The sequence below is a fragment of the Melanerpes formicivorus genome, unplaced genomic scaffold (assembly GCF_026170545.1).
Source record: "Melanerpes formicivorus ecotype bairdi unplaced genomic scaffold, bMelFor1.0.p_v2 SCAF_35, whole genome shotgun sequence".
Taxonomy (NCBI): domain Eukaryota; kingdom Metazoa; phylum Chordata; class Aves; order Piciformes; family Picidae; genus Melanerpes; species Melanerpes formicivorus.
Genome location: NW_027142387.1, coordinates 5,250,533 through 5,271,739, shown reverse-complemented (window position 1 = coordinate 5,271,739; position 21,207 = coordinate 5,250,533). Strand labels below are relative to the sequence as shown.

The 21,207-nt window shown below is 49.4% G+C and overlaps 2 protein-coding genes across 12 annotated transcripts in view; both read right to left on the bottom strand.

The window, feature by feature from the left end:
• LOC137450429 (ATP-dependent translocase ABCB1-like) overlaps positions 1 to 1,091 on the bottom strand; it is a 42,373-nt gene extending 41,282 nt beyond the window's left edge. For all 6 annotated transcript variants that reach the window (XR_010989583.1, XM_068156948.1, XM_068156949.1 and 3 more), the window contains exon 1: positions 999 to 1,091. The gene's annotated coding sequence lies outside the window, so the exon portion shown is untranslated. The remainder of the gene's footprint in view (positions 1 to 998) is intronic.
• Positions 1,092 to 4,816: 3,725 nt separating this feature from the next.
• The window catches only part of ABCB1 (ATP binding cassette subfamily B member 1), a 44,709-nt gene continuing 28,318 nt past the window's right edge, over positions 4,817 to 21,207 (bottom strand). For 3 of the 6 annotated variants that reach the window (XM_068156942.1, XM_068156943.1, XM_068156944.1), the window contains 12 exons: positions 20,545 to 20,691; positions 18,681 to 18,785; positions 17,774 to 17,851; positions 16,235 to 16,318; positions 14,723 to 14,926; positions 13,693 to 13,793; positions 11,268 to 11,408; positions 9,243 to 9,399; positions 8,249 to 8,446; positions 7,351 to 7,557; positions 6,598 to 6,744; positions 4,817 to 6,064 (listed from right to left, as the gene is read on the bottom strand). In XM_068156942.1, the coding sequence (XP_068013043.1) occupies positions 5,858 to 6,064; positions 6,598 to 6,744; positions 7,351 to 7,557; positions 8,249 to 8,446; positions 9,243 to 9,399; positions 11,268 to 11,408; positions 13,693 to 13,793; positions 14,723 to 14,926; positions 16,235 to 16,318; positions 17,774 to 17,851; positions 18,681 to 18,785; positions 20,545 to 20,691 (1,776 nt within the window). In that variant the 3' untranslated portion in view covers positions 4,817 to 5,857. The other 3 variants (XM_068156946.1, XM_068156945.1, XM_068156947.1) reach the window with 3 other exon arrangements.

The following is a 21,207-nucleotide window of genomic DNA, read 5'->3' as shown; positions in this document are numbered from 1 at the left end:
GCAGGGAGTTTTAAGAAGGAAAGCTACATTAGAAAGAAGGCAATGCTGCATTTACCCAGGAACACCAGCCTTGGAATCTTCCTTGCTATCAGGTTTAGTCACAGAACCATAGAATGGCTCAGGTTGGAAGGGACCTCAGAGCTCATCTCCTCCAACCTCCCCACCATGGGCAGGGACACATCTCAACTAGACTCAGCTGCTCAAGGCCTCATCCAGCCTGGCCTTCAGCACTCCCAGCAGCCACAGCCTCCCTGGGCAGCCTATTCCAGAGTCTCACCACCCTCCTACTGAAGAACTTCCTCAGCTGCAGTCTAACCCTGCTCTCCCTCAGCTTCAAACCATTCCCCCTTGTCCTGTCTCTAGACACCCTCAGGAAAAGTCTCTCTGCAGCCTTTCTGTAGGATCCCTTCAGGTCCTGGCAGGTAGCTCTAAGGTCCCCCTGGAGTCTTTTCTTCTCCAGGCTGAACAACCCCAGCTCCCTCAGCCTGTCCTCACAGCAGAGGACAGCCCTTCAATCATCTTTGTGGCCTCCTCTGGACTCTCTCCCACAGCTCTGTGTCCTTCTTCTGCTGGGGACACCAGAACTGGAGGCAGGATTGGAGGTGAGGTCTCATCAGAGCAGAGTCAAGGAGCAGGACCCCACACTGCAACATTAACTTGCTTGCATGGTTCCCTCCACATCAATCCACAAGAACCTAATTGAGTGATTCCTCAGCCTCCTGTCCCACAGATTCCCTCCTCCAGAAGAGCTGCATCCAAAAATTGTCTTCAGGTACCATCCACACCTGCCACTGAACCAGGAGCCCTGCCATCTCCCTTACTACTTGTAGTGTACAAATGATTTTTTCCAATGTATTTTACAGTTTCCCTGATAAACAACACCAGGAGGCAACCTGGTCCTGTGTAGGAAAAGGTCACCAGATATTTTTGCTTAGTTTGTAATAGTCACAGCCAAACACTGAGCAGCTCTCTTGTACAAAATGAAGGTGCTGACTTACCAGGGGGTGGTCTGAGTCTGTTCTCTCCTCTTCTGAAAGGTTGGTCAGCAGGCAGCAAGGCTGGGTTTGTCAGCAGGCAGCAAGGCTGGGTTGGTCAGCAGGCAGCAAGGCTGGGTTGGTTGGGACTGAGCACTGAGCTTGGACTTTGCTCAATTTACGTAAAACTCAGAGGAAACACTTTCCAAAAGTGATGCCTGGCAGCCTTGAGCAGCACCCATGGAGCACATCCTGCTCCACAAATGGAGCAATGAGCAGCTCTGAAGAGCCTGCTTTATCCTTGCCACTCCTGAAAGCATCTGAGAAGCCTTCTCTTAACTCTTCTCAAAGAAGGTCTCTTTGGTCATAGTTTAATTATTCCTCATAAGGTTCACAGCTGCTGGAGGTGTTGGGAAGTGCAGCATTTGCTGGAGCAGACCATCACATTGGGCCAGGAACCCAACATAAGCTGCTCAGGAGATGGTGCTTTGTTACCTCTGTTCAGTTATCCATGATCAAACTGATCCTAGGTTGGTCTCTTCTCCCAGCCAGCCAGCACCAGAACAAGAGGACACAGTCTCAAGCTGCACCAGGGGAAGTTTAGGCTCAAGGTGAGGGGAAAGATCTTCACAGAAAGAGTCGTTGGCCATTGGAGTGTGCTGACCAGGGAGGTGGTGGAGTCACCATCCCTGGAGCTGTTCAAAAAGGGATTGGACATGGCACTTGGTGCCATGGTTTAGTAGTCAGGAGGTGCTGGGTGACAGGTTGGACTTGATGATCTCTGAGGTCTTTTCCAACCTTGTTGATTCTGGGATTCTAGACACAGAATCACAGAATGGTGGGGGTTGGAAGGGCCCTCTGGAGATCATTGAGTACAACCCCCCTCTGCCAAAGCAGGATCACCCAGGCAGGGTAGAGGGTAGGGCTGGATGATCTTGAAGGTGTCTTCCAACCAGATATATTCTGTGAACACATCCAGATGAGGCTTGAAAGTCTCCAAAGAAAGAGACTCCACAACCTCTCTGGGAAGCCTGCTCCAGGGCTCCAGCACCCTCACACCCAAGAAGTTTCTCCTCATACTGAGTTGGAGCTTCCTGTGCTCCAGTTTGTGGCCACTGCCCCTTGTCCTGTAACAGGACAACATAGGACAATCTGAAACAGGCTGAGAGGAACTGGCCAGCAGCTCAGTGGATCCTTCTTCTTGATGAAGCTCAGAAGCATCAGCTTTCAGACAGCTATAGCTGAAGAGCAACTGTGCAATGGAAATGGATTTTCTGGGTCACTGGCCATCAAGACAAGAAAGGGCAGGAATTTGCTGTGACCAAATAGAACACATCTGCCTCTGCAGACAGAAACCCCACACAACCGAGATCCAGATGAGACCACAGGGCTCCAGGACCTGAGCAATGTGTGACTTCAGTAGATATGGGAGCAGTGAGGTCAGGACTGCAAATGGAGACAGAAAAGAGAGTGGGGCTCCTGGAGAGGAACCAAAACCTGGCAAGAACGTTGCTCTTTGGGTTAGACAGAACAGCTGTGCTGAGCTGAACAAGATACAGGAGCAGGGAAAGAAAAAGAAATCGCTGAGCTGCAGCTTGCCTTGGGTGATGTCTGAGGAGAGGAGGCCATCATGTGGCAGTTCACAGACATGGCCACAGGCAGCAGTCACTGGGTTTGGTGATAATGAGGACACAGAATCATGGAATTGTTTGGGTTGGAAGAGCCCTCTGAGGTCATCCAGTTGAACTAGCGACCCAACACCACCATGGCCACTAAACCATAGCCCCAAGTGCCATGGCCACACGTTTCTGGAACACCTCCAGGGATGAGGACTCCACAACCTTCCTGGGCAACCTGTTTCAGTGTCACTCCACCCTCCCTGTGTCTTGGTGTGCTGTAGATGGGTGCAAGGACCACTCACTAACAAATGCAGAAATGGATGCTAGCAGGAAGGTTGTTTTCATTGCCAAGGCTAGCAGCCAGGAAGAGGCAGGACTTCAAAGGATCTCCTCATAAGGTCCTTCCTTCCATTAAAGCTAGGTTGATGTGTGGCATCTGCAACCACCCTGACACAAACCTGACAGAAGCTCTGCAGACACCTGACAAAGGCCAGGGGTTACCAGAGACCTGACCATGATCAGCTTGATTCCTCAAGGCCATTAAATGGCACCTCAGGGGTCAGATTCTCATCCTGCCTTTGCTTTTCAGTTGCCCCAAATAATCAGAATGACCATGGATAAGACTTGAGTGGATGTAAATGCTCCCTGCTGGGGAGCCCACTTGGAGTTGGCTCTCTTGGAAGAAGCAGAGTTTTCAGTCTTGGACCATCCCCTTAGACTGGGACACCATCTAAGGGTGCTTCCATGGACTGAGTTAGTCCTCACCCCCGCTCTGGTGGCTGTTTCCTCTGGTTACATCACAGAATGGTTTGGCTTGGAAGGGACCTCCAAAGGTCATCCTGTCCAATCCCCTGCACTCAGCAGGGGCATCCTGCGCTAGAGCAGCTTGCTCAGAGGCTTCTCCAGCCTCACCTTGAAGATCTCCAGTGATGGGGCCTCAGCAACTTCCCTGGGCAACCTGTCCCAGTGTTCCAGCACCCTCATGGTGCAGAACTTGTTCCTCACATCCAATCTCAATCTGCTCTGCTCTCATTTCAAACCATTGCTCTTTGTCCTATCACTGCAGGGCTGTCAGTGACCCCTTGTCCTTTTTGTGTGAGGGATCTTTCTGAGTGCCCCTGAGGGGAGTTTTTCCCTCTGTGAGTGAGGATGCTCAAATTTTGGTTCATCTCTCTAGATAGGACACTCCTTGAAGCTTAGGGAGCAGCTGGGTGGTGTTTTCCCAGCTGATATCCAAGATTGTCCTTCAAATGTGTCAGCAGCAATATTGAGGACTTTTGGCCACAACAGATCTGCATTTTGGAGCAGCTGTGGCTGTCTGCTTTGTGGATGCCTCTCAACACAGGCTGGGAGATGACCAAATATCTCCTGACACCTGGGAAAATTCAGGAAGAACTTTGAGGGAATGCTTGAAAAGGGGGAAACCTCCTCACAGTCCTCCCCTACTGCAATGTGGTGTCCCTCTCACAGCAGAGAGCCCCCCATGAACTTCTCTTAACAGCCTGAGTCTCTTCTGTGGGCACCAGGGATGGATTGCTGCCATGTGGGCTTCCCTCAGAGTCATGGCCTCCCCAGGAGCTGTCTGCTGTTCCAGCATGGGGTCCTCCACATGCTGCAGGTGGGACTCTGCCTCACTGTTGATCCCCAAGGCTCAGCCTGTCATCTGCTGAAAGGGAATACCTGGAGGTCTTCAAAACCCATGTAGATATGGCACACTAGGATATGGTTTAATGGTCATGGTGGTGTTGGGTCAGTGGTTGGACTCAGTGATCTTAGAGATCTCCAACCAAAACCATCCTATGATCTCTCCCCCTCCTTCCTCACTGACCTGCTTGTCTCTCTGCAAACAAAAAAGGAACTCACCCAGCAGCTCTGCCCCTCTGAGCTGTGACTGCAGAGGTGTTGATTAGCTTGGCCTTGGCCAGGAGGTGGGTTGGACTTGAAGTGTCTCATAACTTCTTGTAGGAGCCACACCAACAGCCTTGGCTCCACCACCAAAACCCCAGCAGACACCAACCAAGACAGGAAGCAAAGAGGTGAGCAGTTGAGGAGGAACACCAGGAGCTACACCCAGCAGCATCCTGCAGGCTGCTTTAGTCACTGATGGAGCTGAGCTGCCTCTCACTGAGGTTGTGGCTGCAGAAACATCTGCAGGTCGATCATGGGGGGGGGCAATCTCAGGGGAGCAGAACTTGCTGTGACAGGAAGAGTGATGTCATCAGGCCAGTTTTAAAACCCAAACTTTACTGTTTCCATATTCATTAACAATACACAGGGCTCATGGTTAGCTCTGAATTCATTAAAGTATTGCTACATGTTCCAAGCAGTTCTTAACTGGCAGCCTCCATCAGCAACCCATGGGCACCACCACGCAGCGGGTGCCGTGGAGTCAGCGCTGATGGTTACAGTTCTGCAGAGGCTGAGTCAGCAGTGTCATCAGAAGGTCTCCAGTGGAGGAAGCAAGCACTAGAAGGGTGCCTTCCTTTCCCTTCCTCCAAGCCCAGATTACAGATTTTCACTTTTCCTAAAGCACTGCAGAATTTAGGCAGTTCTTGGCCCTTGCCCTCTGGCCCCCAGGACTTTGGGAGACTCGGTGCCACTTTGCCAGGCTGCAGCAGGTGCCTTGCCCATCAGCAGTGGGATTTGTCGTGCTCCTTTGCATTAAAGCAGTCTTAAGGTTTCACTTCTTCAACAGCCATCACAGTTGTGGGACCTTTGTTTCAAGCCTGTGCCTCTATTTTCAAGATCTCTTCTCCTGAAAAAGCTCCACAGCAGAACAGGAGATGTCTGGTCCGGACCTGCAAGCTCTCATGACTCATTGAGAAGCAGCCCAACAGGCCAGGACTGAGAGTGCCTCCCACAGGCATGTGGAGGGTAAGGCTTGAGGCTTGGTTCTGGTGATAGCAAAGCTGTTCTGCCGAGCATGGAGATGTTCCCCAGCCAGAGGTACTCAGCGTGGTGCTGCCAGCCCAAGGTAAGCTGGTAACTCTTGGTTTGGCTGGGCATGCTCCTGCTCCTCTGGGTGCAGCAGCCCTCTGCTCTGGCCACACAGCAGACTAGTTTGAGGAGTGAAAGGCAGCAGTGAGAAACTGGTAACCTGCTAAATATTTAGGGAGCAGTTCTTGGCTTTGCAGTACTTATGCAAGGAAGGAGGTGAGCCAGGAGCATCGGGACTGACTAAGGCTATGGAAGGGACTAGAGGGACAAACCCAGCAGGACTCAAATAACTACAGTGACAATCCAGAGGTGGGTACTGCCTTTAATTCACATGGGGCTGGACCCACTCTGCACGTTGACCAGGGAGTAGTAGATGCCTTTGTGAGCCAGCAGCTGCTGGTGGGTGCCCTGCTCCACCACCCTGCCGCTGTCGATGACGGCGATCTTGTCGGCGTTCTGGATGGTGGAGAGGCGGTGAGCGATCACGATGCAGGTGCGACCCTCCCGCGCCTTGTCCAGGGCCTCCTGGACGATCTGCACGGGGAGCAAACCCACAGGTCAGATGGGCACTGCTGGGCCTGCAGCAGCCACACCTCTCTCCCAACCTCACCAGCTCTCTGCTACTCTGGCAGCTGGTGGCAGACACCTCCACTGCCAGCTCGTGGCTGTCCCTCCCTGCAGGTGGTCAAGGCCAGGTTGGAGGAGGCCTTGAGCAGCCTGGGCTAGTGGTGCTCTCCTCTCCCTAGTATCAGAGAGAAGGTGGCTTCAAACTGCCCCAGGGGAGGGCTAGGTTGGAGATGAGAAGAAACATCTTGACTGAAAGGGTTCTGACAGCCTGGCCCAGGCTGCCCAGGGAGGTGGCTGATTGCCCATCCCTGGAGGTGTTTCCCAGAGGCAGAGATGTGGTGCTGAGGGCCATGGCTTAGCCCCAGCTGTAGCAGAGTTGGAGAATGGTTGGGTGATCTGCAAGGGCTTTTCCACCCCAAACCACTCTGTGACCCTGCACTGCAGGCCCATGCTGGGTAGTCCTGCCCCCCAGCTGTGAGCAGTGGGGGTGGTGTTATTACCTTCTCGCTCTCGGTGTCCAGCGCAGAGGTTGCCTCATCCAGCAGCAGGACCCGGGGCCGCCGCACGAGGGCGCGGGCGATGGCGATGCGCTGCTTCTGCCCGCCGGACAGCTGCGTGCCCTTGTCCCCCACACGGGTGCTGTATTTCTGGGAACAAGAGACTCAGATCAGATGAGGACTCTCAAAGTAACACTCAAGTCTATTGACTAAGCCCATTGACCCCTGAGAGCCATCCATAACCTCCATATTCCATAGAGGCACAGTATTGTTTGGGTCAGAAAAGGCTTCTCAGATCATTGAGTCCAACCACCCAGCTAACCCAAGCCCACAAGCTTATTGAAACCAGGTGACCCAAGTGACCACCTGCCACAGATCTCATCTTTCACTAGGAGACATCTTTGCAGCACCCAGTATTTGGTGAATTCAAAGCAGCAACACCTCTAAGGTTGGAAGGCAGTGTTATTTTCAGGCAGAAGATTTATGGAATGGTTTGTGTTGTAAGAGACCTTCAAGATCATTTAGTTCCAATCGCCCTGCCAAGGGCAGGGACACTTCCCACTAGATCAAGTTGCTCAAGACCTTGTCCAACCTGGCCTTGAACACCTCCAGGGAGGAGGCATCCACAACCTCTCTGGGCAACCTGTTGCAAGGAAGAATAAATTGTACTCCAAGGGAAGCATTAATGGAGACCACTTCTCTCTGCCACAGGAGGTCACCTCCAGCTGTGAGCAGAAGAGCAAAGGAATAACTCACATTTGGCAGTGACTCAATGAAGGAGTGGATGTTGGCCTCCTTGGCTGCGTGCACGACCTCCTCGTGTGACACCTGCCGGCTGTTGTCCCCATAGGCGATGTTCTCAGCAATGGTGCAGTCAAACAGGATGGGCTCCTGGGACACGATGCCCAGCTGGGCCCTCAGCCACTGGATGTTGAGTGACTTGGCATTTTTGCCATCAAAAAGCTGAGAAACCAAACATTGCACGTTTTAGTTACCTGGCTCTAGGTGTGTTTAAGACTTACAGCAAAGTCAAACACAGAAGAGAGAATCACAGAGTTGTTTGGGTTGGAAAAGCCCTCCAAGATCATCCATGCCAACCAGCAACCCAACACCACCATGGCACTAAACCGTGGCCCCTAATGCCTTGGCCACACGTTTCTGGAACAGCTCCAGGGATGGGGACTCCACCACCTCCCCAGGCAGCCTATTCCAATGCCTGACCACTCTTCCTAGAAAGAAATTGCTCCTCATGTCTGGCATAAACCTCACCTGGTGCAATTTCAGACCATTTCCTCTCATTCTTCACCTGATACTAGGGAGAAGAGACCAACTCCCACTTTACTTCAATCTCCTTTCAGGGAGCTGCAGAGAGCAATGAGGTCTCCTTTTCTCCAGGCTAAGCAACCCCAGGTCCCTAAGCTGCATAAGACCCAGCACTTGGCTTTATTAAATCTCATAGAGTTGGCCTCAGCCCATGGATGCAGCTTGTCCAGGTCCCTCTCCAGAATCTTCCTGCCCTCCAGCAGACCAACACCACCTCCCAGCTTGGTGTCATTTGCAAGCTGAAATCTCTCTTACACCTCATTGCATCACCTAAACCCAAACCAGCACATCTTCACCAGATGTGAAGACATGTTCCAATGAAGACACTCACCACTTCTCCTTCCAGAGGATCATAGAACCTCTCCAGCAGCTGCACGACAGTGCTCTTCCCACAGCCACTGCTGCCCACCAGAGCCAGGGTTTGTCCCTTTTCTACTTTCAGATTCAAACCCTGGAGTATTTTGACATCTGGTCGGTTTGGGTAGTTGAACCTCACATCTTTGATGGTGATGTTTCCCTCAAATGATCCCTGTAATTGAAATGGCAGCACTGTTAAGTCCTCAACACAACTTGACACGATTAAATAGAGACGTAGAAGTCTTTCAACCCAGTATTGTCTTTCCTGGAACACTGACTTGAGCACTGTGAAGCTATGAAATTAAAGCACAGCACTGCACTGTTTTATACCTAGTGCTCAGACTTCTGCTGGTTGAGTTCCATACAAGCTGTACTTTCCACAGATCTTTCAACTAAAGAACCTTCAGACAGCATGGGCAAAAGTGGACTCACAGGAGAGACCATACTCTGTCCAGTTAAAGTGTCAAGGAAACATTGAGGTAAAGAAGTAATCAGAAGGAGAGGGAAGTGAGAAGAGCACAGTCCACATTGCCATGAAACGCTGTCATCCATTACAGAGTCACAGATAGCATTGGGCTGGAAGGGACCTTCAAAAGATTTCTTGTGCAACCCCCCTGCAGTCAGCAGGGACACCTCCAGCTAGAGCAGGCTGCCCAGGGCCTCCACCACCTCCCTGGGTAACCTGTTCCAGGGTCTCACCATCCTCACTGTGCAGAACATCCTCCTGATGTCCAATCTAAATGTGCCCTGCTCCAGTCCCAAGCATTGCTCCTCATCCTATCCCCACAGGCCCTTCTGAACAGCCCCTCCCCAGCCTTTCTGTATGTCCCCTTCAGAGATTGAAATGTAGCTCTAAGGTCTCCCTGGAGCCTTCTCTTCTCCAGGCTGAAGAGCCCCAACTCTCCCAGCCTGTCCTGCTGCTCCAGCCCACTGATCATCTTTGTGATGGCTACACATGGGTTACTCACAGGCTGCTCCCCATCCTCGCTGTAGCTGTCTATGGATGGGACCCTCTCGAAGAGCAGGAAGAGGTGGGCAGCGGAGATCTTGGCTTTGGCATAGTCTGGAGCAAAAGAGCTGCTCTGCCCCAATGCCATGGCACCAAAGACAATAGCTGAGAAGACTCTGTGAAAGACATCAGGGCCAAAAGAAAAAAAAAAACAGAGAAAGAATCAATAAACAGAGAATGAAAAACAGGAGAAGGGAAAGGGATCTGCAGCCAACTTTTCGTTTTACCTGGAGACAAAAGAACAGGGATTAAGTTAAAAAAATAAAGTGGTAACCACCCCTGATTGCTTTAATTACTCATTTAGCTCTGCAAACTTGGTCTTATCCTTTGTTAATGAAGTGAGCTGAAAGAGTTGTCACCCCACATTCAATCTTTTAAGTTACTTATTAGCACTGATTTCTTTAATTATTAATCCTGGTGAACTCTACTGAGTCTCAGCTAGGGCTAGGACGGAAGTGGGCTCATGGCTGGTAAAATCATTACTCCCTTTCTGTTGCTGTGCTGTCCTGTCTGTGGTTCAATAACCTCTGGGAGTTAGTGATTAATATGCAAGGGGTCAATAAAACCTGCTGCAGGGTGACAATAAAGAGACACTTTGCTATCACAGCTCTGAAGGATTCCCACCACCCAAAGGCAGCTGCAAACCTGCAGTTCCTGGTTTGTGGTGAATACAAAGGAGTCTTTATGGGCTACAGCAGAGTGCTTGACAAACCTGCCACCTTCAGCTGCTAATTAGTGCACTGTGGGGTATGGTTTAATGGCCGTGGTGGTCTCAGCTTGATGGTTGGACCCCACAATGTTGGATTAGTCATCAGTAAGAAATGGTAGCTGGCATCTGAGACCTCTCAGCCTGCTTTAAGGCAAGGTGAAAAAAAAGAATCCCCACTAATGTTTCTCTTGTCCCTTCAGAGCTAAATAAACCACCCTGGTTTGTTCTACATGTGAACAGCCTGGGCAGGCTCACAGAGCTTTAGGTCAGAGAGCCCCCTCCAAACCTAAGAAGGCCACTGGATGTTCACTTGGCCAGCTAGCTGGAGATCATCAGCTGGCAGATGGGATGCACTTCCCAGCATCTTCCACTGAAAATGAGCTGGGACCTTCATCAAGTTCCCAACAAAAAAAATGCAATTTTCCTTTCTTAGTTTTTGCATCATGAAATGGGTTAGGTTGGAAAGGATCTTCAGGATCATCCAGTCCCAACCCCCTGCCATGGGCAGGGACACCTCCCACCAGCCCAGCTTGCTCAAGCCTCTTCCAACCTGGTCTTGAACACCTGCAGGAAGGGGACATCCACAGCCTCCCTGGGCAACCTGTTCCAGTGTCTTCCCACTCTCACTGTCAAGAATTTCTTCCTCATCTCCAGTCTCAATCTCCCCTCTTCCAGCTCAAAGCCATGGCCCTTCCTCCTGTCACTCCCAGCCCTTGCCAAAAGTCCCTCCCCAGCTCTCCTGTAGGCTGACTGAGGTGACTGAGATCACAGAATTGTTTCACTTAGAAGACACCTCCGAGATCATCAAGTCCAAACATCAATGTAACACCACCAGAGCCACTAAACCATGTCCCACAGTGCTATGTGCACCCATTTCTTGAACACCTCCAGGACTGGTGACTTCACCTGACATAGAAATCGCTCAGGTGCTGATGACATCTTGACAACGTTAAGCTTTCACTAACCACTTTTCTCCCCTCCAGACTAAACAGCCCAAGGTGTCTCAGCCTTTCCTCATAAGGCAGTGCTCCAGTCCCTTCATCATCCTTGTAGCCCTCTACTGGACTCTCTCAAGTAGATCCCTGTCCCTCTTGAACTAGGGAGCCCAAAACTGGATGCAATATTCCAGGTGAGGTCTCACCAGGCAGAGTAGAGGGGGAGGAGAACCTTCCTCGATCTGCTGAACACACTTCTCTTAATGCACCCCAGCATGTCCAGAGATCTCCAGCAGCAAACAAAGGCCCTTGCCTGGAGTGACAGCAAAGAGATACTTACAGGAAGACATGTTTGTACTCCATGAGATCATGCCTCACCAGGTAGGCACCAAAGCGGAAGCAGCCAGCATAGGTGAAGAACATCATGGCTTGGGAAAGGGCAAAGCAGAACCCAAATATGTGGGCCTTCTTCACAGAGTTCCTGCAGGAAAGAACCCAGACTGGCATCAAAATGTGCAGTCACCCTCCAGTCACAGTCTGCAAAACAAGCAACTGACTCCAGATGATCCTGTTGTGACAGGAGCTGCACTTGTGACTCAACTCTGTCTCTTGTCTCCCATGAGACTGTGTCCAAGGCAAAACAGTTTTGTTACCACAACTTTGTTTACTTCCAAGAGCAGCTGGGAAGATGGATGCATGCAACAGTGATACTTTAGATGCTACCTATAAAATTTTGTCTTACCTTCTCATGGTTTGGGTGCTAAACCCTTTTATAGTTTAGTCCATCATCATAGAATGGCTCAGGTTGGAAGGGACCTCAGAGCTCATCTCCTCCAACCTCCCCACCATGGGGTAGGGACACCTCTCAACTAGACTCAGCTGCTCATGCCTCATCCAGCCAGGCAGGAGGCAGCCACGATCTCCCTGGGCAGCCTATTCCAGAGTCTCACCACTGAAGTCTTGTACTGAAGAACTTCTTCCTCAGATCCAGTCTAACCCTGCTCTGCCTCAGCTTCAAACCATTCCCCCTTGCCCTGTCTCTAGACACCCCCAGGAAAAGTCCTTCTGCAGCCTTCCAGTAGGATCCCTTCAGGTACTGGCAGGCAGCTCTAAGGTTCCCCCTGGAGTCTCTTCTTCTCCAGGCTGAACAACTGCAGCTCCCTCAGCCTGTCCTCACAGCAGAGGTGCTCCAGCCCTTCAGTCATCTTTGTGGCCTCATCTGGACTCCAGCAGCTCTGTGTCCTTCTTCTGCTGGGGACACCAGAACTGAAGGCATAATTGGAAGTGGGGTCTCAGCAGAGCAATTTACATTTAAATGCTTTTAATTAAATACCTAAACCTGTTGAGGGGATGAGGTTACACTGGATGACTCCCAAAGCTCACTAAAATAGCAATTTTTCAATCCAAGTGCTACTGCAGTGGAAGGGATTCATATTATCATAGAAGATGAATGGAATCAAACCATCACAGAAGCATTCAGGTTGGAAAAGACCCTCAGGTTCACCAAGTCCAACCAATAACCCTACTCTACAAAGTTCACCCCTAAAACATATTCCCAAGCACCACACCTAAACGACCTTTAAACACATCCAGGGCTGGTGGCTCAATCACCTCCCTGGGCAGCTTGTTCCAAGTCCTGACCACTCTTGCTGGGAAAATTTTTTTCCCAATGTCCAGACTGAACCTATCCAGTCAGAGCCTGAGGCCATTCCTCCTTGTGCTATCACTAATTACTTGTGAGAAGAGACCAGCTCCAGCCTCTCCACAATGTCCTTTCAGGTAGTTGGAGAGGGCAATGAGGTCTTCTCTCAGTCTCCTCTTTTCCAAGCTAACCATCCCCAGCTCCTTCAGCCGCTCCTCATCAGAGTTATTCTCCAGGCCCTTCACCAGCTTCATTGCCCTCACTCACTCCAGCACCTTCACATCTCTCCTGTATTGAGGTGCCCAAAACTGGACACAATACTCAAGGTGTGGTCTCACCAGAGCCGAGTACAAGGGGACAAGCACCTCCCTACCCCAGCTGGGCACAGCATTTCTGATACAAGCCAGGATGCCATTGGCTTTCCTAGACTGCTTGCTCATATTCAGTTGCTTGTTGATTAGAACCCCCAGGTCCCTTTCTGCCAGACAGCTCTCCAGCCACATTTCCCCAAGCCTGTAGCATTGCTTTGGGTTGTTGTGACCCAAGTGTAGGACCTGGCATTTGGCCTTGTTGAAGCTCATCGTGTTAACATTGGCATGGATCCAATCTATCCAAGTCCCCCATGTAGGTCAACATTCTCACCTAACTTGGGGTCATCTGCAGACTTACTGCTGACACACTCTGTCTTTATCAAGGTCATCAATAACGATGTTAAACAGAAGTGGTCCCAACGCTGAGGCCTGAGGAACACCACTTGTGCCCAACTGCCAGTTGGATTAACTCCACTGACCGCCACACTCTGGGCCTTTTTGCCCAGCCAGTGCTTTATCCAGCAGAGGCTGTGCTCAGCCACGCCACAAGCAGCCCGTTTGTCCATAAGAATTCTGTGGGAAACAGTGTCAAAGGCTTTTTGGAAATCCAGGTAGACAATATCCAGAAGAAGAAAGCCATTGCCTGGTGGCTGTGTTTGGTGAGAATATGTCAAATGGTTCAATTAATCCTGAGGTAATTAACTCAGACACACTCATAAACACCAAAATCAACACTTGGCCAAGGAAATGGTTGTAACTGAGTCTGTGGTTTGAAGGCAGAGAGCTTTCAGCTCAGTTCTTTGTGGTGATACCTGTATGGGCCACACAGATGCTCCCCGTACATGGCCTCAAATTTTCTCTCTCGGGTCAAGCTGGCAACAGTTCTGATATTTACTATGGCTTCTGTGGCAATCTGCAAGAGAGACACAGAGGGACTGAGCAAGAGTTAAGGTTATGTTGCAGCTTCTTATCCTAAACTCATAAAGACAGCCTGCTGGAGTAGAATCTTGTCTTTTTGAATCCTTGTTAGTTAAATCATCTTGGATATCAGAAGTAAATATTTGACAGTTTTCTTTTGATGGCATTGAGAGTTTTTGATGATTCTCAGAATTTTCTGCTGAGACTTCTTTAATGCCCCCCAGGTAGATAGTGACAACCCATTCATAGCTTCATAGAATGGGTTGGGTTGGAAGGCACCTGAAAGGTCATCCAGTTCAACCCCATGCCATGGGCAGGGACACCTCCTACCAGCCCAGGTTGCTCAAGGCCTCATCCAATCTGGTCTTGGACACCTCCAGGGAGGGGGCATCCACAACCTCCCTGGGCAACCTGTTCCAGTGTCTCATCACCCTCACTGTCAAGAATTTCTTCCTCATCTCCAGTCTCAATCTCCTCTCTTCCAGCTCAAAGACATTGACCCTTGTCCTGTAACTGCAAGCCCGTGTCAGAAGTCCCTCTCCAGCTTTCTTGGAAGCCTGCTTCAAATCCTGGCAGGCTGCTCTAAGGTCTCCCTGGAGCCTTCTCTTCTCCTCCATTGTGTCTCTTAGGGCTTTGGAGATGACTCCTTTCAAAAAAGGCAAGGATTTGAGCTGGGAAAGGCAACCAAAAGCCAGTCCCAAGCAGGATTCCTCCTTTATAAAGAGATGAATATTGGTTAATAACAGAAGCCTTCAGCTGCTCTTGAAGAGGTGTTATGCTCTGTAGAGTAGCTACACAGATTCTGGCTGTCTCCAGAAGTGACACAGGATGAAGTTTTCTCTATGTGGAAGCAATCCGTTGCTCAGCAGTGCTTTGGTGGAATGACTGTACACAGCACAACAAGAACAACCTCTCCAGACCCACCTTTCCTGCAGCTTCCAGCTCTTTTTTATCTTTCTTAGCATGCCCAGCCAACATCTTCATTTCAATCATTCCTGCTACTGCAATGATTGGCACAACAGCCAAAAGGAGCAGGGTCAGCTGCCAGCCATAAACCAAGGAAATAATAATTCCAGTCCCCAGGTTAGCTACGTTCTGGGTGATCAATGCCAGTCTGGTTCCAGTTGCCTGGAGAAAGAATGAAGAAGGGAAAAAAAAGGAACAAAAAGACATTTCATATTCAATTAACTGCATTGTAAATAGGGAAATGATTTCCACCTAGAGCACTCCTGATTCTCAAAGCATTGTTGAGAAACCTGGCTTGGCTTGTTTTCAAACCAGGAGTTCCTTAAATTACTCTGCAATAAATTAATAGAATGGGTTGGGTTGGAGGGAATCTTCAAGGTCATCTAGTTTCAGCATGGGCAGGGACACCTGCCACCAGCCCAGCTTGCTCAAGGCCTCATCCAGCCTGCCCTTGAACTTCTCCAGGGAGGGGGCATCCATACCCTCCCTGGGCAACCTGTTCCAGTGTTACTCTACCAAAATGTCTAGATGAGAGGAGCATGAGGTCCTGAAGTGACCACCACCAAACTGCCCAGATGACACAGAAGTCTCCTCTCCCCAGATTGTGATTGCTTCAGCTTGCACTGCAGTTTCTAAATTTTGCTCCTGAAGCTGAGCTGCCTTCAGTCTTACCACAGATTTACATTTACAGCTAAACACCTGTGGCAGTTTTAGACTGATGCCCAGGAAATTTTCCACAGATCTTGAGTAAAAGTGGTAGAATGTAAATAAATCACTACTGGATGCAAAAGAAAAATATTAGGGTCTGAACAGTCCCATTGGTCTGATAACTAACATAGAGTTGTATAAACTAACTCTTTCTCTTCCTGAGCTCTTCACTCCAGCAGATGTTAGTTGGTGCTTCTGCTGGCTTGCTGACCTTGGCTGTGTTTCTTTGTGGTGGCTAAGTACTGACAAGCTGCTCTCTGCTTTTCTTCTCTTTCTTTTTCCCTTGTTGAAGGGGGAGAGGGGGAAGCTACTAGTAGCCCCCCTGGTTTTGTCCAGGGGGATTCTTGTGTTGTTTATAGATTGCAAATACATGTCAATATTGTACCTTTTGCACATACTCATTGCATTTTGTATTTCTAGATTGTAGCTTTGCTTGCAAATACAGCTTCATTTGCTTCTACTGAGCTAGTCTGGACGTTTTCTTTTGCGGGAAGTAATTTCAACCCACCACAACACTAAAACCTGTCACAGTTTGTAGACCATAGAAGCCCAGAATGGCTCAGGTTGGAAGGCACCTCAGAGTTCACCCACTCCAACCTCCCCACCATGTGCAGGGTCACCTCTCAATTAGTCTCACCTATCATTGTATAGTCAGATTTGGGTGTCAAAGTCAAGACTTCTCTCCAGCCTGTCAAAGCCAAGCTGCACGCTCACTGCACACTAAAACACCCATGAACAAGTGCCAGATGAAACGTTACTTACCCCTTTCACCTGTGAGGCATCGTTAGCAAGCCTTGTAGTTAATGCTCCAGTGCTGTTTTTGGTATTATCAAACCAGCCCATGTCCTACAACAAGAACATTTTTCCTTAGGAGGACTTTTTGGACATTCCAGCACTGAGCCTGGTGTCACAAGACTGTGACTGTAGCAGTGCAGCAGTGCTGAATGTTTCATACAGTCCTAGAGTGGGTTGGGTTGGAGGGGACCTTTATGACTGCTTGAAATTCCAAACCCCTGCCATGGGCAGGGACACCTCCCTACCAGACCAGGTTGCTCAAGGCCTCCTCCAACATGCCTTTGAACAATTCCAGGTTTGGAGACTCCACAACTTCTCTGGGCAACTTTTTCCAGTGGCTCCCCACCCACAAAATCTAAAATAGTGATCCAGAAACCATGCAAAATTCAGGGCAATTTAGATAACTACATAAATTACTGGAAAGCAAGCTGAAATGGTTATAGTTCATTCTATGGAAGTGTTTGGGTCAAAGTAGACAATCTCAGCACTGTGTCATAGAGTCATAGAATCATTAAGGTTGGAAAAGACCTTTGAGGTCGTCAGGTGCAACTGTAACCCAACTATCATGACCACTAAGCTATCTCCTGTATTAACAAACAGCAGTTAGAGACTTGGGAGCTCTTTGAAAGAGATCTTCAAGGAACAAATCAAAGCATCTCTGTGAACATCACAGCTTAAAACAGCCATCTGAAGTGAGAGCTCTGATGTAAGGTGCAGTCTGCAAGGGAGAAAGGGCACCAAGAAAGCAAAGCAGGCAAATGAACAAGGAATAGGATCCTGCTGGTGCACATCAACTTGTCAGGCTGCAGTAACTTGGCTGTAAATCTAAGTCCTTGCAAGAAGGACAGGAAAACCTCTTGTGCTTATCTTGATTTAACACTCTCCCTCTAAGGATACTTTGCTTAACCAGGTGGAACTCACCAAACTAGTCTCTAGGCTGACATAAAGATTCTTCTTTGTAGGCAAGGCATAGAATCATAGAATGGATTGGGTTGGAAGGGAGCTCCAAAGGTCATCCAGTCTAACCCCCTGCACTCAGCAGGGACATCCTCCACAAGAGCAGCTTCCTCAGAGCCTTCTCCAGCCTCATCTTGAAGATCTCCAGGCATGGAGCCTCAACCACCTCCCTGGGCAACCTGTTGCAGTGTTCCAGCACCCTCATGGTGCAGAACTTGTTCCTCACATCCAATCTAAATCTGCTCTGCTCTCATCTCAAACCGTTGCCCCTCATCCTGTCCCTGCAGGCCTTTGCAAAGAGTCTCTTTTCAAACAGTCCTTCTGCAGCCTTCTCATAGCCCCTTCAGGTACTGGCAGGCTGCTATTAGGTCTGCCTGGAGCCTTCTCTTCTCCAGGCTGAACAACCCCAGTTCCCTCAGCCTGTCCTTGCAGCGGAGGTGCTCCAGCCCTCTGATCACCCTCCTAACAGGCTGATGCAGAGTTATTTGATGCCACCTCTACAATGAATTGTTTTTCAAAGCCTGGAATGTATCCCTCTCTTCTCTGTACCTGTCTGAGCATTGATTTGAAGGCCATAAACCGGAGCCTCATGGTCAGGATTTCTCCAGCTTTGCCAAACGCGAAGCCCTGTTGGAGACAAGGCACAACACTCAGCAAGCCATTACCTTGTGGGGGTCTAGCCCATAAATACTTGGGGTGCATTGCCTCTACAAAGCCATAGCACAAACTGTTGCAGTCCTGATTGCACAAAGCTAATGTGAAAAGAGGTTTAATGTTCATAAATGGCAGTAGGTTCCCAGTACAGGCATCCCAATACCTGTCAGGAAATCAGAGGGCACCGCAGTGTTTCCCAGCACAGCTCCAACAGCATCTTCAAAGAGAAGATCACTGCTCAGCTCCTTGGCTTCATTTTTGACTGAGGTCACCTAAGTCAGATTTTAGCAGAACCCTTTCAGGCCATTCCTTTCATGGAATTCTAGAATGGTAGGAGTGGAAGAGACCTCAGGAGATCATTGAGGCCAACCCTCCTGCAGAGCAGGGTCACACAGGAACACATCCAGATGGGGCTTGAAATCTCTACAACCCTTCTGGGCAGCCTGCTCCAGGGCTCCAGCACCCTCACACCAAAGAATTATCTCTTCATGTTGAGGTGGAACTTCCTGGGTTCCAGTTTGTGTCCATTGCCCCTTGTCGTATCAGAGGGCAGTCTGGCCCCTTCTTCTTACCCCCCACCTCTCAGATGTTTACAGACATTGATAAGAAGAGGGGAAGCTCTGCAGTTAAGAGGTGAGAAGCACAAGAAGAATCAATTCAGCACAAGGCACATCTGGAACCATAAAAGTGAGTTCTGGTTTGCATGGGAGACATGCTGAGAAGGTACCAATTTCTGTGCATTTCAGGTCTGTTTCTAAAGCATGCTGAACACTTAGTAGGGAGGTGAAATACCAAAACACACCTGAAAGAAGAAAGTGAAGAAGGAAACGATGCCAACCACTAAAAACAGCAGTGAGTACAGATCACTCCTTTGTCTCAAAACAGTCTTGTCTGTTTCTGAGAACACCTACAAGATAAAAGCACAAACATTTGGCTTTTTAGTTAACTCACAATCATAGAAACCCAGAGCAGTTTGGGTTGGAAAAGACCACCAAAGGTCATCCAGTCCAACCCCCTGCACTCAGCAGGGATATCCTCCACAAGAGCAGCTTCCTCAGAGCCTTCTCCAGCCTCACATTGAATATCTCCAGGCATGGGGCCTCAACCACCTCCCTGGGCAACCTGTTGCAGTGTTCCAGCACCCTCATGGTGCAGAACTTGTTCCTCACATCCAATCTATATCTGCTCTGCTCTCATTTCAAACCATTATCCCTTGTCCTGTCCCTGCAGGCCTTTGCAAACAGTCCCTCTGCAGCCTTCTCTTAGCCCCTTCAGGTACTGGCAGGCTGCTCTTAGGTCTGCCTGGAGCCTTCTTTTCTCCGTGCTAAACAACCCCAGTTCCCTCAGTGTGAGAGTCTAATAAGTTTGTCTCTCTCTATGTGAGTCAACAAAGATAAAGTGATAGCAGAGCCACTGGAAAGAAGGTGGAAAGAATCCTGTCCACCAATCCTGGATGCAAATCAGCTTGTGATTGCATCGTGATAACACGGGACTACAACAATGGACCCAAGGACCCAGCCATCACACCTTTAGGGCAAGATAATCACCACCTGTTTCCTGAGCCTTGTCTGGATGGAGACAGGGTAGACGGAGATTCCGCCCCCCTCCAGCCAGGGTCTTGCCCAAACACACAGATTTCCTGCCACTGGAATTCCTGAGGGACAATATTTGACTACCTGCCTGAGGACTAAAAAACTGTATAAAAGACTTGAGCAACTACTGGTTTGTAGAGAGAAACAGAAGAGAGAAACAGAGGAGAGAAACAGAGGAGAAAAACGGGGAGAAAAACGGAGATGAAGGAAAACACAGGAGACGGGCCAGGCCGCTGAGAAGAGAAAGCCGGGATGATGCTGCTCCGGAGAAAAGAAGCTGCCCGGAGGACCACAGCTCCAGCCAAATCCTCAGCACCCCTTCTCTACAGACCCAGGCTGCCCAGAGGAGCCTCAGCACTGTTCCTGTATCAACCCAACATCTCCCCAGAGGACCGCAGCTGTTCTCCAGCAAAAGCCTCACCACGGTTTCTCTACAAACCCAACATCTCCTGCAGCACCTTTCCTCCACAGACTTTATCTTGGGGGGGATGAGGGGTGTGGTAATATAATTCCTTTCCTCTTCTATCTCTCGTCCCTCTCTCTCTCTCTCTTTTCTCCCTTTCCCTTCTTATGTCCACTTTCTCTATTTTCTCCCTCTCCCTTCTTATGTCCATTTTATTTATCTAATAAATAGTCTAGCTGTTGATACTTTGGCCTCGTTTGTGCCATTAATTTCACAACACGGGAATATTTAAAAGAACTGTGTCTCTGGACCGAGACATCTAATGTCTCCGGACCTTGACACTCAGCCTGTCCTCAGGAGACACTTTCACTTTTCTCAAGAGCTATATTGGGCAGGTATCTGAAGCCTGAGGAGGGGGGATTGAGACTGGATATTAGGAAGACATTGTCATTCATAGGAAAGACCTAAAATAGTCTAAAAATCCAACTTGCAGTAAGATTTTTAGTACCTTGCAAATTTCCTATCATCTTTCAGGTGTTTGCAATAGTGCTTCATCCACACCTCAGCTCATTATGCAGTGAGTGATTCAGAGCTGGGTTACTTAGAAATAAATTTGGGGGATTTTATAGGGTTTTAGGTAATTTTTGGGGGGATATTTTATTCCAACTTACCCCTATGATTTCTGAAAATATGATGGCAAATGCAGGCTGCATGACTCCATTGATAATTGCAGACAAAGTTCCAGCTACAAAGTACGGCCACTCGGTTTTGTTCAGCTTCATGATTTTCAGAAAGGAAGCTGGAGGTAACTCTTCAGCCTGAAAAATGGGAATTCTGTTAGGACCAACACTGATACATTTGGAAGAAATATAGAATCATGGAATTGTTTGGGTTGGAAAAGGCCTCCAAGATCATCCAGGCCAACAGTCAACCCAACACCACCACAACAACCGAACCAGGCCCCAAGTGCCATGGCCACACCGCTCCGGAACACCTCCAGAGATGGGGACTCCACCACCTCCCTGGGCAGCCTGTGCCAATCCCTGACCACTCCTGCAGGGAAGAAACTTCTCATCCTCACTGTCAAGAATTTCTTCCCAGTCTCCAGTCTCAATCTCCCCTCTTTCAGCTCAAAGCCATACTCCCTTGTCCTGTCACTCTGAGCCCTTGTCAAAAGTCCCTTCCCAGCTCTCCTGGAGCCCCCTTCAGGTACTGGAAGGCTGCTCTAAGGTCTCCCTGGAGCCTTCTCTTGTCTGGGCTGAACAGTCCCAGCTCTCTCAGCCTGACCCCAAAATCAGCCTTCTGATCATCTAGGAGGGCTCTCCAGCCCTCTG